Raw genomic sequence first — 17,981 nt, forward strand, 5'->3', positions numbered from 1 at the left:
AAAAACATCTTGATGATCAGCAAGAAAATAGTCTATGAACTGACGAGATAAAAGTTAAACTCTTTGAATCTGGCGTAAAAACGAAAAGTGAGTATACCATTATGAGGTTTAGCCTTTTTTCACATAGGGCCAGGTATGGTTGGATAAGTTTTCATCATCAAAAACTATATTTACTTGGGTTTGTCTTTGCGTAAAATTAACATTTGCTTTATTAACTACAACATGTAAGTGTCACAAATGTCCAAAAAAAAAACAAAACCCTAAGAAATCTGGAAGGGGAAACTATTTTTCACAGCACAATAACTCTCAGAAATGTCCCCATCTGCCACTGAAGTCATGTGTGTACTATGTAGATTTGTTTGTCTTTAGTAACAGGCTTCATAGTAGTTACAGATTTTAATTTAAAAGAAATCAAGCTTCGTCGTGTGATAAATGTTGCATTGCACCAGTGTTTACAACACCATTAAAAATCAGAATCTTTCTGCATTTTCCCTGAACCACATTAGCACAACCCTGTGGGACATAAATCTCTGATATGATCTCGCACCTGGGTTCACCACCCACTCAGAAACAGAGGGAGGTTAATGTGAATCAGCCACCAGCTGTTTCATTAAACCGCAGCTTCTCTGTCTGCCCACTTGCCCGTTTCACGTCTTGACCTTCGCTTGCCATTGGATACTGTTGGGTTTCCGTCCAAGCTGTCAGAAAAATACATCTCGTCAAAGACCATTTTTTGAACTTTAGGACAGTTCATGGTGTTAAAAAACAGTCCACATGCTGTTGAACTAAAAGCTTTGACCTCCTAACTGTACAGCCTGGTGATATTTTTCTGAAGTGTCTGGACTCTGATGAGAGCAATAGCTTAAAATGAGCAGCAGGTATGACACTCAGCCACCCTGGCACTCTACCAGTGGATAGGAGTGACTTGGCAGCATTCACTCTGACACCTTATGTTTTCGAAATAGGCAGACCCAACCCACCTGTGGCTTGGTCCTGCATGACATTTGATACACTAATGAGAATTTGTTTATCCAAGCGGTGATTGTGCCGTGTCCTCTCAGACACTCTGCCCACACTGTCAGCGATCGCTACATACACAGACTTAATTCATTCTTGTTGTAAAGGCAATTAAAAAAAAAAGTGTAACTCATCCTTTTTTTCTCATTTTTCCACAATTTGTGTGTTTGTTGACAGCTCCACCCAATGTTCTTTACCTCCCACCTCTCCATTCTTTTTTACCGCCTTCATTGTTCTGGCAGACAGTCCTCTCTTGCTTTATCCAGTCATCTCTTGTTCACCCATCCATCCTGTTCTCCCCCAAGGGATTATTCATGCTTGGCCTGGCTGCTCACACCTCTCTCCCAGGCTGAGAGGCACCGATCCAATAACACACCCAGCTCCCAGGCTGTGGAGAAGGGCAAATTCCATCTTTGTTTGATTTTTTTTTTTTTTTTTTTTTTTTTTTTTTTTGGTGGATGGGGGGTTAACGCAAGAAGAAGGAAATACAAAAACCCCTCAAATCTTTATTTCATGGAAAGTGTAAACATTAACTGTAGTTTGTGCAGATATTTGAGCACCTCATAATAAAAGCTGCCAGTGATGGTGTTTCGGGTATGTCTCGGATCTGTTTCATTATTTGAGTGCATGACATTTTCATCCAGAATTTGCTGACATTTAAAGATATCCCGTCTTCCTGCTATCTGTGCCAATGACTTCCAAAAACCCTAAAGTAAAGTATTTCCCAACCACCTGGTTATCAGCAGGCAAGGTGCTCTTTTAAATTAATGCTGCTCATTTTTTGCCAGAGAGCTCAGTCTTTACTTTATGTACTCAAATCATTTTTTTTCCATAGTCACTACTCCCGTGACCACAAACCCTTCCTGCAGCTTCTCTTCCATACCAGGGGTTTGGTTTTCCTACCTGCCAGGGAAAAGTAGAATTTTCTTGGAACATTTTCTGGCATTTTATGGTGATAAAAATAAAAATGTGTGTCCTGCATATATTTTTAGTTCTAACTTCAAAGATCAACAATACGTATTAGTTTTTTTTATACCTGCATGTTCATCTCCTGTCAGCAGCTGAAGTTTAGCTAAATCTGATCTGATACTTCTGCTTGTCTGAGCATTTGTGCTTCAGCTTCATGCGGCTCGCCAGGCTTAAACTGAAGCACATATCAGCACTTCTTCCACCATTTCATTGGATTTTTAATTGAAGTGATACTTCAACTTAACTGAGCTCTCACACCGAAATCGGAAAGCAGTCTCTTTCATCATTTTTATTTAATGTCTTAAATGCTTCTTGATTTTAATTTCAGCTGCCACATACTTTGAAATATTTTGTGAGAAATCTTTTTTTTTCTCTAAATTCAGACTTTCCGCAGCAAGCCTCTGGAAAGCTTTACAGTTCCTGTTGTCATTCCACTGACAAAGTTTGGCTGACACACTTGAACTGACACTAATTTCTCTCAGCTTCTCCACTCTAACTCACCCTTCAACCTTAATTCATCACTTACACTTACGCAGACATTTCCACTCGTTTCAGTGCTCGAGGGTAAAACTGAATCTTTAAGTGTTTTCAGCACTTCCCGATGCTTCAACCTCAATCAGTTCACACACTTAATCGGACGCTGTAATTGTATTTCGGCTGCTGCTTTCCTCAATAGACATGCTTTTCTTGTTATAATGTTTCATGTACATTTTTTTGCAGATTAACGAACCCCCTATTTAATTCATTTCCACTGACCGTGTCATCTATGTAAAGGCAACAACCTTAAAATCTCTTGCTGAGGACAGAATTAGGTCTAATTTCACAGGACTAAGGCTGCATCGCTGATGAGTGATGTTCTCTCTGTCTACCTTAGGTGCTGATGACTTGTTGTTGCTTGACTGAACACATAGTTTAGCACTAATCGCATCACTGCTCAGCAATAATCACCAGTTGGGAAAAAAAATCCTGATAGGTATGCACAGTGTAGAACCTGCACAAACCCATAGTCACTATTTTGCACTTTAAGCTTATTGATTAAAGATTGAATTTATTTTTAATTTCCCATTAAGGCAAAAATCATTTTAACTTCTGAGGGAAGTATAAACACACTAGATTTAAACTTGCACTGTACAAGTCAGGCTGGCAATTCCAGTCCAGCATTGCCATAAAGTCTCAAAGTAGCCATAAAATCTTTGACAGACACCTCCTCCCTTGGCAAATGCTTCCAAATATTTCCATTTCTTCTCTGCTGTAAAGTGCTGGATCACTCGTGCTTGTGTGAGCACTTTGGAACCTCCCATTGTCCTTTTCCTCTTCCATTTCTATTCAACCGCAGCTTACAGCACATACTGCAACCTCCCAGAGACTTCATTGTCCCAGATATCTGCCCTCTGATCAGTACCCCAGTCCCAACCTGTACCAGGGTGATGTATGGGGCCTGACAGCTGAGTTGTTCAGGGAGGACCGGGTAAGGAGATGAAAAGGGCAGCTCACAGACAGAGAGCTCTGGGAGTCCCCGGGATGCAGAAAGGTAGATGTTATTTGTACACGTGTAAATGTACTTCAAATGCGGTCTTTCTGTCTCTGTAAAACCCTCCTGGCTTCAATACTGCAGTTTAGGAACAATGTTGATTAGAAGTGGCATTTTATTTTCTTCTTTTTGTCAGGGGCTGTTTGTCAGACTGGGGGCTTTGCCAGAGAGATTTTTTTTATGGCCTGAGTTAAAATTATATGGTGGAATCTAAACAACAAATACTCCACGAGTTAAAAATCAAAAGACAGACAGCCCAATGATTGTTAACACTCATAGCATCTGATATTAAATAAACACAAAATCTGTGCAGCCCTGCGGTACATTAATGATGATGGTTTATGCTTAAATAGCTTTAAATTTATTGAATTGAGCTCTTTTTGTTGAGAAGCTGCATATTTCCACTGGAGATGTTTTGTCCAGAAGTAAATATCATATAACTATACGTCTTGAACATAACCAGTTTATGTTCAAGACACTTCAGACATATGCTTTACCATGGGTTTAATGCCAATATGACTATTTACCTTGACTCTTCGAATCTTCAACCCATCACTCATAGCTGCCACTATAGCACTCAATGCGCAAGCATATTTGTCAGATAATGATCTCTTCTGTGCTTGATACACATACAGATTTTCAAAACAAAACCTGTTCTGTTTTCAGTGTCTGTTATTGCATTTTTCTTTATATAAACATGTATTAGAGATGGACATTTTCAGCATTAATACTCAGGATGTAGGATGTGGCATTTCATAAATGCTTAACTTGTACTAATGAGCCATTACACACATACATCACCAGCCTGAACCTTTAATACTAATGCGGATGGATTCATGCTTTCATGATGTTTACACCAATTTCTGATCCAAATACTGCATCAGATATTGAGACTCGTGCAGGCAGCATTTTTCTAATCTTTTTTTTGTGCAATTTTGGAAAGGCAACGCAAACTTTAGCCGTAGCTTCCTGTTCTTAGCTGATAGAAGTGTGACCCAGTGTGGTCTTCTGCTACAGTAGCCAGTCACCTTCAAGGTTTGATGTCATGTGCACTGTTTGTAACGAGTGGTCACTACTACTTTCTTAACAGCTCGAAGGAGTCTGGCTATTCACCTCTGACCTCTGGCCTTAACAAAGTGGCCGGTGAGTGTCTGTGGGTCCTGAGTGCCTTTTTAACTACGAAGCTGAGGTCAGTGATAGAGACCAGCAGAAAGCAGAAGTAAACAATCAATGGGGACGCAGGATGTTAGAGGAAAGAAAAAACAGGCAATGAAAAGAGCAACAGGATATTAGAAGACCAAGAAAGACAAAAGAAAACAGAAGCCATGATATAAAAGGAAGCAGAGAAAAGAACGGATGGGTTGAGGCAAGGCAAGCATTCGGATGTTTTGACACTCTGTAAATCGATTGAAGGCTTGATGCCAAACACTGAAAAGTGTCGTGTGGATCAAGCTCTGCAGCCATTAAAGCAAAAGCAGATTTTTTGTGTGTTGGCAGGTCCAGGATCTGCCTCAGTGGAGAAGAAAATAACACATATGGTGTTGTCAGATAACATATTAGCAGAGTGGTGTGGGGTTACGTACAGACCTGTAAAAAGTCAAGCAAAGTGTGCACTGTATAGACTCAAGTATATTTTTTTTAAATATATGTATAAGCTCTAGTGTGTGTACATGTGCAATGAAGATTAAAAGAAGGATCAGTTAGTGAAAGTGTCAAATGTCTTAGTTATAGTCCTCTGTGTTGAGGCCACGTTAACCATGAGAGAACCATGCCACACGTGTCCACAGCAACAAACCTAAACACGATCTTGTCAGTAAAGACAGCCTAATCTAATTTGCACAGCTATGGGAAATTATGAAATAAACTGCAGTGCCCATACACAGGAGCGCCCTAGGCAGGGACGTGCACTCTCATCAAACCACAGCAGATAATTTGTTCCAGGGCTGCTAATGAACACTTGGCTGTGGTGTTTGACCCAAGAAATGATTGTACAAGCAATGAATACATCATCACAGAGCCGTCTCTGTCGCCCTCTGTACTGCCTACTCTTCATCCCTCCTCTAATCACAAACAGGCGCATTCCTGTAGCATGGAAGCAGGCTTTAAAGCAAGGTTCTGCCACGTTTCAGGAATGAGGCACAGAGCTAAAGCTGCTAAAGCCCCCTGATGAAGGGGTCTAAGATCTTATTCTTCCACTTTCAAACAAAGCTCAATCCATACCTTCCAGCAAAGCATACACGTGAGTAAATAGGCTAGCAGTCCCCATTTTACTAAAATAACAACAGAAATGAACTTTAGCAGTTTGTCGCTAACACGTGTGTGTGGGGGAAATTTTCCTCAGAGCACACTGTGACCTAGTTCTATCAGTGGCTATACACAAGAGGGTTATAATACCTGAAAGAATAAAGCTCCCTTTATTGTTGTCCTTGCACTGGATTTCTTGTGAGTGGCCTACTTTGATGTTAGTGAGTTGCTCATTTTCATATTATTTCCATTGTAACTGTTCATGTATATATGCGTATGTTCCCCTATTCAGACTCCACGGTGGCATATAGACCTGGAGCCCTGGGCCAGTGAGAGTCAGTCACTGGAGGATGAAGCTAAAAGGTTCCTCAGCTACATCACAACTCAGCAAGTGAGAATTTTTTTAAAATTTCATTTGCTACCTAAATGTATTTTTGATTATTATTCATTTAAAATGCCAACATTAAAACCACTGACAGATTAAGTGTAAATGGACTGGTTCTTATATAGTGCTTTACTACTTTACCTGAGCACTCAAAGCACTTTATACACCATTCACACTCATTCTTACAAGCACTGTTTTCTATGCTGTTTCTATACAAGTGCTTTTTATTTAACGTTCACACACATGCATACACTGATGGATGCGTTGGAGAGCAACTTGGGGTTAGTATCTTGCCCGGGGATATTTGGCATGCTTACTGGAGCAGCCAGGGATCAAACCACCAACCTTCTGATTAGTAGGTAACCTGATCGACCCCCTGTTGGTTCTTTTTGTTTTTATGAATATTTTCTAATATAATTTTTTTAATTGAGGTCTAGGTCTGTTTTCTGAGCTCATTAAAAGCACTTTTAATATTATTTTTAGATATCTGGTCATGACAGGACAGCCACAATGCAAACATATGATTTTTAATAGACTATGATGCATATTGATCATTTAACTCTTAAGGGAAATATTTAAATTGAGAATAAGTACTTTTACTTCTGATGCTTTATAGCTTGCCTACACCTTCCTGATGTCCACTATTAAAGCCCTATTCAATTATTACTGTGACATAGTGTACTTTATATTTACTATTTATTTCTTATTTGCGATATTGGCTGTGCTTAATGATGCAGTGCAAGCACCATCGATTGGGGGATTAATCATCTTTAACTTTTAATCACATTTTCTGTCCTCAAAGCAAAAATTAACCTGACACTGAATGCAAATCTAAGACTAGAGTTTGAGGCAAAAATAAATAAAGTAGTTAAGCCATGAGACACATACCTTTGGCTGCTTTTTAAAAAAAATAAGACTGCATCTCTTAGCCCATGATTGAGCTGCACTGGCATCTCTTTCACATTCAGCATAGCCAAAACATTTTTCTTGCCCTGACAGTAAGCAACTAATTCATTACTCTATTGATTACTATACAGATGGAGCTCACAGCCCCTCTATTCAGATCTAATCAATGAGTTGTTGTGGTTTGCTCCTTGGACTGCATCAGTATTAATTACTACAAATGAATGAAGATGTTTTGCATCATAATAATAAGAAAAAGGAAAAATATAAAAAGGAACTGAGAAAGGTTGGAATTTTGGTTGGAAGGTTGGAAAATCTTTGTCTCTACGATGGAGGCATTCTTTGAACTCATGTAGTTTGTGTGTGCGCGCGCGCGCGCGTGTGTGTGTGTGTGTGTGTTTTTCTATTGCAGTAAATTGGCTTGGAGACAAATCAACATCTTATCTTTATCCCTCACACAACATAGCCAGAACACAGAGTACCAATCTCCAAATGACTAAGCATCACTCAGTCTGTCTTTCACAAAGCAGAAATTTAGTTCATTATGAATTAGTGCTGGGTTGTGCGTGTGTGTGTGTTTAGGTACTTTTGGATTTTTGTGCGTGAGGAAGGAAGGGACAAGGACAGGAACAGAGAGAAAGAGATCTTGTGAGCATGTGTGTACAAGTGTGTGTTTGTGAGGAGCTGTGGAAGGGAACTGTCTGTCATTGACAGTGACAGGCGAGGGTGGAGGGAGCTGGTGTGGGGATAGCAGCATCCTCTGCTGTAATGCTGACTGACATAGTGCCTGGTGGAACTGTTACTAAGAGAGATGGCCTGCGACACAACTGTCCAATCAATACCAGTCAGCAGCTTTCACGTGTTCATGCACAGATAAGAGTAAGTCTATATAAAAATATTAATAATACTACTAATAATAGTGTGAAATAATAAGGCAGCAGGAGCGTGGGATCAATTTCTGATTAGCTTATCAACAATAAGAATGAACTTCTCATTCACGCTCAGTGAATGTTCTCGGTTTTACAGCTCAGTATTCTTTGTAGCTTTGTTCAGCTCTCAGCAGCTCAATGCAACTGATATGTCTTTAGATGTGTAGTGGCAAAATAATCAAGAGTGATTTCGCATTTAATTTTCCACAGTGCATTGTATGCAGATAAACGCTTTCAACTCGAACACATTAACGATGACGGACATTGTGGAGAATGTTCAACATGTAAGAATTGGTTTAAATAGAGAGCAACAAAGACACATCGGGAGACTTTTGTCCTTTGTGAGATGGTGACACTGCACTTCAGTGATTCAGCTGGTTCCTTCCTGCGTGACCTGTCACAGAATGATCTCATTAAAATGGGCGATTTATACAAAAGCCACAGTAAGAAATTACGCCTAAGAGGTTCTTTTGAAACTGTACAAATCCAGCTTGCCAAAAAAGGGAAGGCTGGCAATGTAAACACGGCTAATGAGCAGTTTCAAATGTAAATTTCTTCTATTTTAGGAACAGTAAGTGGATTTATAAGGACATAGTACATTTCTTCTTACACATTTGCTTGGCTGCAAAACATCTGCCATCTGTGTCTTTTTACCTGAGTTAGGATCTAGAAAGTATTTCTTATTCACCATTGAATGTAAATGAAAGATGGATATAGCCGTCACCTACTAGTTATCAAAGTGCCATTTTGAAAATTTAGGCTGAGTGTTTTAAATGTGTTGTGTTTGGAAAGCAGACATTATAGCAAATGGGAGATTGATTAGGAAATAAAGAAAGCTGCGAAAGCAATTTGATTTTATCAATCAGGGGAGATAAAAGTTCATTTCAATACAGAGTTCTAAACACTCAGATTTCATTTTGCAGCCAGAAGATATGTAATGGTAATCAGCATACTTTCACATTAGGCTCTCTTTTTAGACTAGAAGTTTGTGGAAGCTGCTGTGCAAGGTGGATGCCTTTTATTGGGAATAATATAAGCTTTGGTCTCTTGCTCAAGGAGATTTTAGCTTTTTTAAAGACTGGTGAGAAATCCCCGGGCAACTTCTGATCACTAGGAAAAAATATGCACTCCCCGACTAGATGGTGAGTGGTTGCTGGCTGTTTGTGGGTGAAATTAGTCGCAAAGAAGATGCTAAAAACCTCCTTGTGGCTTTGTTTGCTAGCAAATTGCTGAAGTCACCTGTAGTTTGCATAGAAAATGCTAACTTGTCTGCCAACCACTCAATAAGCGGTTGCCAAAAGTGACGCAAACCAAAAATGCTTGCTTTGCTTTCAAATTAAGAGTTGCCCCTTGCTGCTGCAACTAAGACATTTAAAAGGGCGCAACTTTCACTTTTGAAGGCAAATATTCTCATCACAAAATGTTCTCTCTGCACACAGTTTCACTGCCACGGAGAGGGTAGTTTGCAGACAAATCAGCATCTTTATGTAAGAGTGGCAATCTGCTGGCAACCAAAGCAACTGCATGGAGGTTTTCAGTGCACCACTGTATACGTCATTGCAAATGATTTTACCTAGCAACTCTCTAGCTGTGATAAGATGCAGTAGCACAAACAAAGTGTAGCTGCGAACATGCTACTTTGGACTTGAATGGTGTAGTACAGTAAAGCCAGACATTTGATGTCTGAGCCAATATTGTTTCTTCCCTTGCAAAGTTAATCTCGGCATCAGACAGAATGTGGAGAAACCGCACAGCAAACATTTGAGCAGTAGCTCCTGCTCTGTACTGGTATATGCAGGTGTGTATACAGCATTTTTGCAAATGTTGGTCCTTGGATTCTTGGTTGAAATTGATTATGAAAGCTGTATTTTTAAGGTTGAAAAATATAATCCACAACATTGTAGAACAATACACTGTTATTGTACAGTACTGAAAAAATATTTTTTGTTAAAGATATGGCAGGATCCAAAGACTTTTATATGGAAGCAGCTAAAAGGATACTGTGTTTTAAATCCAACAAATTTTGTGAATTAAAGGGGGTAAAAGTACAATCTTAATCATAAATGAAGGATTTAAAGTCCTCGTTTTTAGTTTCTTTCTGCCAACCCAGTGACACTTGGCAGTGCATCAGCACCAGCTGTGCATCATGTCTGAGTCTGAGTTGTAGAACTCACCTAAAGAAATCAGGATATATCAGAGTGTCAACTATGCTGCCACATTTGACTTGTGTTTGCTTGAAATCCTTAGGACTCCATTTATTGTACAGAATGAAAACTCACTCGTTTGGTTGGAGTAATGCTGTCAAAGAGTAATGCGCTCTTACACATGAAATGCCCGCTTCTCAGAAGATTTATCTCACCACAACCCCCTGCCCAGTTAACGACTAGCTCACTTTCACATTCAGTGACCAGTGCAGTGAACAGACTTGGACATCAATATCCAAACAGCGCAGGTGGTCTTGACTGTCCAGCATACAGACACAGACACTTATTTTTGCTTTGCGAATTGAGTCGGTGTGGTTCGGTTGCTCTGTCATTCATTTCTTGTTCCATTTATATTTGCAATACAGGACTCCGACTGTGTCAGATAACATGGCTGTCTTGACAATAAGTTCTGCTCCTTGTTCCTGGAAAAATGGCTGTTAATATGTCTTGCTTTGTGTTTACATTTATGTTTGTCCAGGTGTCATGTGCGTCACTTCGAGGCAAGAAAGCAGACCAGGAAGGGTCCATTGGGGCATGGGCTGTGTGCCTAGATCCCAATTATAAACTGATCCGCAGGATAGAGAGCAGACACTGCAGGGTGTACTCTTTTGGGTGAGTATTGTTTGTTAGACACTCACACATAATTTTGTTTTTGCTAAATGTGTGTTCCCTTAACAAGGAATTGTCCAATATATAGGGAATGGAGTCAACTGTAGTCAACAGTGACGGAATTATCTGCAGGTGACACAATTATTCAGAGCATCTCGTTCTGAGACAGGCTGTGAGATATCTGCTGGTAATCAAAATTGCCACAGCTGTTAGTAAACTTTATAGTAAAGTAAAGTTTATTCTGTATCATAAAAATATATTCAATGTCTATTTTCACACACAATAAATGAAGTGCGTGTCTTTCTCCACCTTCCTTGTTAGCCTCATCTTTTCATGTCCTCGGCGACTAATTGTACACTGAGTATGATTTTATTTTGTCTTTGTCTTTCTTCTTACATTGCTTTTGTCTTCGTGCAGTTCCATTTTCACTCTGCACATTTTCCTTTAATTTGTTGTCTTTTGTTAAACTTCAAACGTCATAACTATTCTACCTTTGGTTCCTTTAACTGGATTGGCATGTAACCCTGACTTCAGTCAGCCAGACCACCAAGGCGTTTGACCTTCTTAAGCCCAGGCTGTCATTCACTCTTAGCTTTGTGCCATGGATCGGCTCAGTCTAAGTCTGCTCGGCCAATGCTGAGGTGCAGCAATGGTTGAAGGGATTTTTCTGCTGGGAGAGAAGGCTTATTAGTTTGACCGTTGAGAGACAGCACAGGTGTGCTGGCATCAAGGCAAGCGAGGCGCAGATAGGTGTGGGAGAGTGGCAGGAGGGGCGGGGAGGTCAAAAGGGTGTCAGAGGCCAAATAGACAGGAGAAAAAAACATATCTGATATCCTCTGGCTGACTGCAACGGCACTCTGTGCAGACAAGCTACATGGACACGCACTAAAATTCAAATGAGTTTTATCAAACATCTCAGAGATTGATGCAAACATTTTGATATTTGGCTTGAATATTGGCTTGGAAAATGTGACTCAGATCTAATTTTTCAAATCAATGAAAGCTACTTGGCGATCTCTTCCTATCTAACTGATCACTTAATACCTCTGGAATTAAATCAGTTTACACTACGTCAACTCAACTCTGTCGAATACAGTAAAAGCGAGTCCCAAAAAGACATTAAATTCTTTAAAAAAAATTAAACTTCCCGAGTAACAAAATAAATTTCCTAGAATCTCACGGAGAGAGTTAATCAAGTCAGCCTGCAAACTGCTCTCTGAAGTTCCTCCCCATGTCCCCTATCTGACCTACATTCATTACACACACACATGCGCGCGCGCGTGCATACACGTACACATGCTCTCACACACACTTCTTGGTCATACTCTTGCCTCTTTGCCAGGTATGTTGAGCATCCTACTCTCAGGAGAGTTTCTCTGACTTGCAAAGCCCTCAACTGTAGTCAACTGCAGAAGATTAAAAGGGATTTAATAGAAAAGCCAAATGCTTTTAGTACGCCTCTGTATGTGCCTTTGAACTCAGCACATTATCTAGGTACACTTTCGTGTGTTTTGCTGTACGTGTGCAGCTGATACATCTCATTTGCATGATGTGCAACGAGCCGGGGATGGCTGTGCCTGGGAAGGATGAGCAGCTGTTCACTGATTGGTCTGTCATATGTTGGTGTATAGGGGGGGACGCAGGATGTTTTTCCACATGAAAGACCAATTATCCACCTTTTCCACTGCTGTAAAAACAGCCCACATTCTGCTCAAATTAAAGCAGGCTTTGTTTAAACTTGTATCCCTTGTCTTCCGTGTATTCTTCAGTATTTGTATAATTAGTCCATCTGCCTCCGGTGGAAAGAACTTGAGATCGAATATTGAGGTCCAGCATTTTTAATACGCTACATAAATAAAGTGACTTGACTTTTAACATAAATGTGGGCATGTGAGATGCTGCTAGTGGATAACAGCATTAATACCTGCAGTATAGCTAGTAGTAACGGTGGCTCTGGCTTGTCATGCTTTGTTTCCTTTAGCTCCCCTTCTGGGCAAAATTAAGAAAATATGATAATCAGCCATCTCATCACCATTACCTATTGTTCTTCCCAGAGTAAAGGCTGTTTGGTGATTTTTAGGAAGTTAACCAAGCATTATTCTATGAGTGATGGCTTTAGTATGAACTAAATAAGTGTAACAAAACCCCCACAACCAGTTAATAACCATAGGTTTTATATAGAAGCTGGACGAAGATAGATGTGAAGCCAAGCCCTGCAACAGACTGGCAACCTGACAGGGTTCTAAGAGACAGTGCTAAGAAATTCAGTGCTAAATATATACACAACACATATACTCTTATTTCACTCATCAAAACTGTAGCACAGGCTTATTAAAAAAGGCTAATTGAGATTTACAAATCAGTGTATTTGCAGACGTCTATTAGACATTTCTTCCTGTGTTGGCAGCAACCCATCAGTCACAATAACCTGATAATAATCTAAATTTTAAAAAAAAACAAGCTTAACATGAACAGTGTTGCGAAAAATGGTTAAATTAGCCTGTGAGGACCTTTTTTTAATGAGGCTGTCAAGATGTTTACTTCTGATTAAGATGATTTCTGCTGTAAAGTTGGGCATTTAAACATTAGTCAAGTGACCACTGGACAAACTGTAAGTTTGGGGTTTTTACTGTTTTTAATGACATCAGCGATCAGTAATCCATTAGTGTGACAGTGAACCTGAAACCATAACCTTGAAATTGACGCAGCAACAGCAGTGTTAATTTAATTATTTACACCTGTCATTTTCCTGCGAGATGCTGAAAAGTTTGTTGTTAAAATTTGTCGTTGACTACACCTCCACATTTTCTATTTCGCAGGTAAAACTTTGGAGGGGCAACATTCAAGTTCACAGATAATATTGAAAATGTTTGCTCAGATCATACTGTCTCATTTTTAGTCAACATTCAAGGAGACAGAACTGTGAAGTCATGTTGGATTTGCACATGAAGAGCAGAAAAGATTTCTGCTCTGAAACTGGTCTAAACTTGACAAGTTACCTGTAGAATGAATGACACAACTTTAGAGCATCAACACAGGCTAATGGACACGAGGGTGAAAAACCCCCCAACAAACAAACAAAAAAACCTTTTCACATTTAAAGGACATGTTTATTCATGTCCTTTGGAGACAAATATTGTCATAAAATTGGGTTTTGTTCCTTAGCTCTGAGTTTTTCTATTAGTATTTGGACTGCAATGGGTTTTATTCCTCTTATTGCTTTATTTCTAGTCCATTAGGATTCCTGTGTTTATGGTGTTTTGTAGTTTTACTATTTTCATGTCGTTATCTTCTTGATTATATTTTCAGTTTGGCCTTTGGGTTTCCTAGTAACTCTAAATTGACTGGTATAGAGCCCCTTTCTTCTCTACGTGGACCTTCAAAGAAACAATACACATCTTGTTTCTTTGCCTAAGTGAAATCAATATAACAATCAGACCCTGATGAATATGTCTCAAGTAACTCGGGGTTCAGTATCTTGTCCGAAGATAATGGAGCCAGGGGTCGAACTGCTATACCTGTGCCTGAGGCAAAGCCACGCCAGTGGTTATGGTTTTTTGCCACCAATTCCCTTGTATCTTGTCCAAGTGTGAAATTTAAAGTGAGAGACAGACAGTGACAGAGGCCAGAATGAGAAAAAACTGGCACAAACTGGGACAGTTTCTCGACCCACCAAGGGTTTGTTAATCAGCCCCAGACTTCACCACACCCAGACAGGCTGCTGACATAATGGGTCAGGTGGATTCATAGCTCTTTATTACATTTACAATCCTCTGGGAGTTTGTGACCAAGAATCTAAACAATCACAGATCTTCATATTTGGTTACATCAACAGCAGTCTCCTTACAGCCTCTATAAAGAATGTGTATGAAGTAAATTTCTTTCTAGAACACCCACATTTATGTAGCCATTCATCCATTATGTTACCCCTCCTGCTCTCATGAGAGACCTAGTAGAGACCCTCCTTTATGAGCATTGTTATTCTGAAGGGCATGTGATGCACTGTGACTCCCCCCTTTTGCTCCTGCCGCCTCATGAGTCATCCCCGATCCCCGTAGTTTCGCTGCACTGATTCTCAGCCGCTCACCAAAACCTCACCAGAGAATGAAAAACTCTCAATGAAATATTTAGTGCTTTAAAAAGAGACATCTAGTTGCATCTCAATCCCTCACATATGCTCATTTCTCATCTTCCCACCAGCGTGATGCATTTGGGGACCCGGTGCCTCATCTGTAAAAGACGCGTACTGTGAAATCTACTCCCTTTGTCACGATTACAGAATACAGCCGCCGCGCAAACAAGACACAGGGGAATGCAGATGCAGAGACAGTGACAGGAAGAAAAGGAGAAAATTGTGGAATTAGAGAAGGGAGGGGTGGAATAAACAGTGAACAGCAGTGAGAGAGGTTAGTGAAAAAGTGCGGGGAGAAGGGAGAGAAGGCATGAAAGCGACAGAGACACGAGGGAACGTGTCTGTCTGCTTAGATTTACACATTTTAAAATAGAGAAGCAGGCCACTTGTAGGAAAAGAGATGTGGAGAGCAAAGGAGAGAAACATGAAACAAAGGAGACATAAGAGAGAAACACAAGCGTCAAGTATCTCCTGGCTAAAATCTTTATTCCCTTCGTTTGAATTATTGATTCTTTTCTGGCTCGGAGGCCAAGTAAGATCACAGTGACGCCGTGGTGTTATCTTGTCTGTATCCTTTTATCAGTTTTACTCGCTCTGTTGCATTTGACACGTGTAACGACCGGCTAAGGTGCTGTTTCATGTCACAAAACCGATCTTTGGATCTTTGATCAAATGTTTTCGCTTTAGTGGCGCCTCAGAGCACATTTTTAAAGTTTTGATCACTGGAATACAACAGAAGGGCTTCATCCTGCGTTGTTCCCCATATGGAAAAGAAATAGTAAAAACATATATGATTTACTCATGAAAGTGGCCACTTTCTCATTACTTTCATATATTTTATTTAGTAAGTATATAAAACATACAAGTTTCATTATATAATTTTTCAAGGGATCTTATATGTGTTTTCACTCCTGTATGCTTTTCATACAAGTTTCATACAAGACAGATAAAAACTTTATAAGATTTATATATATCTTTTCCATATGGGTCTCATAAGCACTTGGCCCTATCAAATGATGGAGCAACAATAAAGACGATGGTTTTATAGTAGGCAACCAATTTCTAATGAAATCCAACCCTGCATGAAACAAACACGCATTGAAGTTATACAGCTGCATTCATGCAAACATCCCTCTCTAACGATGGCTATTTTTATAAAGTTTTTAATGTGTTTTCCTACCTGACTGTCTGTACCTGTACCACACTTTGACTTCCTTAAAAATGTGCACAAGGGGTGAGATTGTATGAAATTCAATAGCTAGTTGCCATATAACTTTGTCAAAATATCATAATTTGGGCCACTCGTACCACTTAGTCTTCATGTGTCCCATGAAGAATCTCTTCATCTCGTCATTGGAACATTTCACACAAATGAAGTCAAGACGATGAAATATGCATTCCTGTAAATGGAGCTGACTCTCACATATTCGCCCTGTCTGTATTTTTGTGTGTTTTCTAGGTTAGGAGTGGATGACCGGTCCCTGGAAAGTTCTCTCGCCCAATCAGGCTGTGAAGTTCACTGTTTTGATCCCAGCCTTAAGCAGCCTCACCTGCAACAAGCTGAAATGTGGCTCCATCGTCTTTCTGTAGATTGGAGGGATCCCAGCCCGGTCGTTGTTGCCCAGCGTCAGTATGCCAGCACGAAGAAACTAGCCACCATACTTAATGACTTTGGACACAGAGAGGTAAGAGATAGAGAATAGGCCACTGAGGCTCTAGATAGGCATGCTCATGGCATGCACAGCAAGACTGGGGTCTTCCTGAGTGGAGTTTGCATGTTCTCCCAGTGTTGACATGGGTTCTCTCCAGTTTCCTCCCAAAGGGGGCACATACAACCAGTGTAATAATCTAACACCAATAACAACAAAAAAATAACATGCTAGGCTACTCTGCTAGCCAAATTAGCCAAAGATCTTACTAAAAAAAAGAAATAACATGAAGATAATGGAAGTCATTCAACTGCCTGCCCTCCACAGTTAAGGCTAGGCTAGCCACATTTAGTTATTTAGCATTTTATTTAATGGTGGTTGTCTGCTCCGCTCACCTCTAACTTGCTTTTCTCCTCTTTCTTTTTTCTTTTCTTTCCTTTTTTTCTCTGTGGTTTTTCAGTTTGTTTAAACAGAATCATGCATACATAAGTGAGTGGAGTCAGGTGGAGCCCACTTAGGGAGGTCAGGTCAATCCTAGTGGCATTTCATACTGCAAGCTTGTCAGCTCTCAGCGGTCCCACAGCGGTCTAGGTCCCCTAACAGTTGCCTGCCCATGACCCTGAATTTGGATAAGCAGAATAAAATGGATAAATGGTTGTAGATTCTGCCTTAAACCTGATGAAGGTGTTCCTTTATCAACGTCGGCATTATTCATGCATAGCAAGCAAGGGCAGGTTTGCTCCTGCGCGCCTCAACATAAAACAGCTCATTATGATTAATTCCTCTGTCTGTCTTAAACTCCAGGTGAATATCTTCACGTATATGTGACTTTTTTTTCTTGTAAATATGACTGTGCTGGATGTATTACCTCCCCAAAACTCCTCAGGGTTTGTGTTTCACCTCATCAGATAGGGATCTGCATTCACGTTCAATCATAAACACATGCACCAAGCCCAGTCATAGCATGCATGCTAATAAACACAGTTATAGAGCCAACAAGCATGCCTGAATAGGAAGGCTAAATGGTAATTCAAGGTCAAGGAAGCCATGCTTCTCTAAAGAGGTAATTAAATCATGACTTAAAGGCATCAAGGCTGTCTTCTTGTAATATATCCACTTCACCGGGTAACTTTAATAGTTACGGTTACAGACAGAGCATTCAGTTTGGTACATAAATGCCTTGATACCATTAAGGATCCAATATGTAATTTTCTGTTTGTTTGCTTGTTTTTTAAAAGCCATTATTGTCACTTCCCTCAGCCACCTTTTCTGATTATCCTCCTTTTTCCTGTTAGAGGAGTCATAGATATGAGTGATTCCACAGTATTGTGTTTCACACATTTGCCTAACATGTGCGGTATTCTCGGTTTGAGTTCAGGAAGAGGTACAAATACCTCAGAGCGTTGCCT

The 17,981-nt window shown here is 40.0% G+C and overlaps 1 protein-coding gene across 3 annotated transcripts in view; it reads left to right on the forward strand.

Moving 5' to 3' along the window:
- The window catches only part of mettl24 (methyltransferase like 24), a 35,706-nt gene that overhangs the window by 12,683 nt on the left and 5,042 nt on the right, over nt 1-17,981 (forward strand). For 2 of the 3 annotated variants that reach the window (XM_042225975.1, XM_005914549.3), the window contains 3 exons: nt 6,054-6,152; nt 10,661-10,794; nt 16,383-16,608. In XM_042225975.1, coding sequence (XP_042081909.1) covers nt 6,054-6,152; nt 10,661-10,794; nt 16,383-16,608 — 459 coding nt within the window. The remainder of the gene's footprint in view (nt 1-6,053; nt 6,153-10,660; nt 10,795-16,382; nt 16,609-17,981) is intronic. The other variant, XM_005914550.3, reaches the window with a different exon arrangement.

Source organism: Haplochromis burtoni, unplaced genomic scaffold (assembly GCF_018398535.1).
Source record: "Haplochromis burtoni strain Fernald_Lab_line unplaced genomic scaffold, NCSU_Asbu1 Contig_8, whole genome shotgun sequence".
NCBI classification, from domain to species: Eukaryota; Metazoa; Chordata; class Actinopteri; order Cichliformes; family Cichlidae; genus Haplochromis; species Haplochromis burtoni.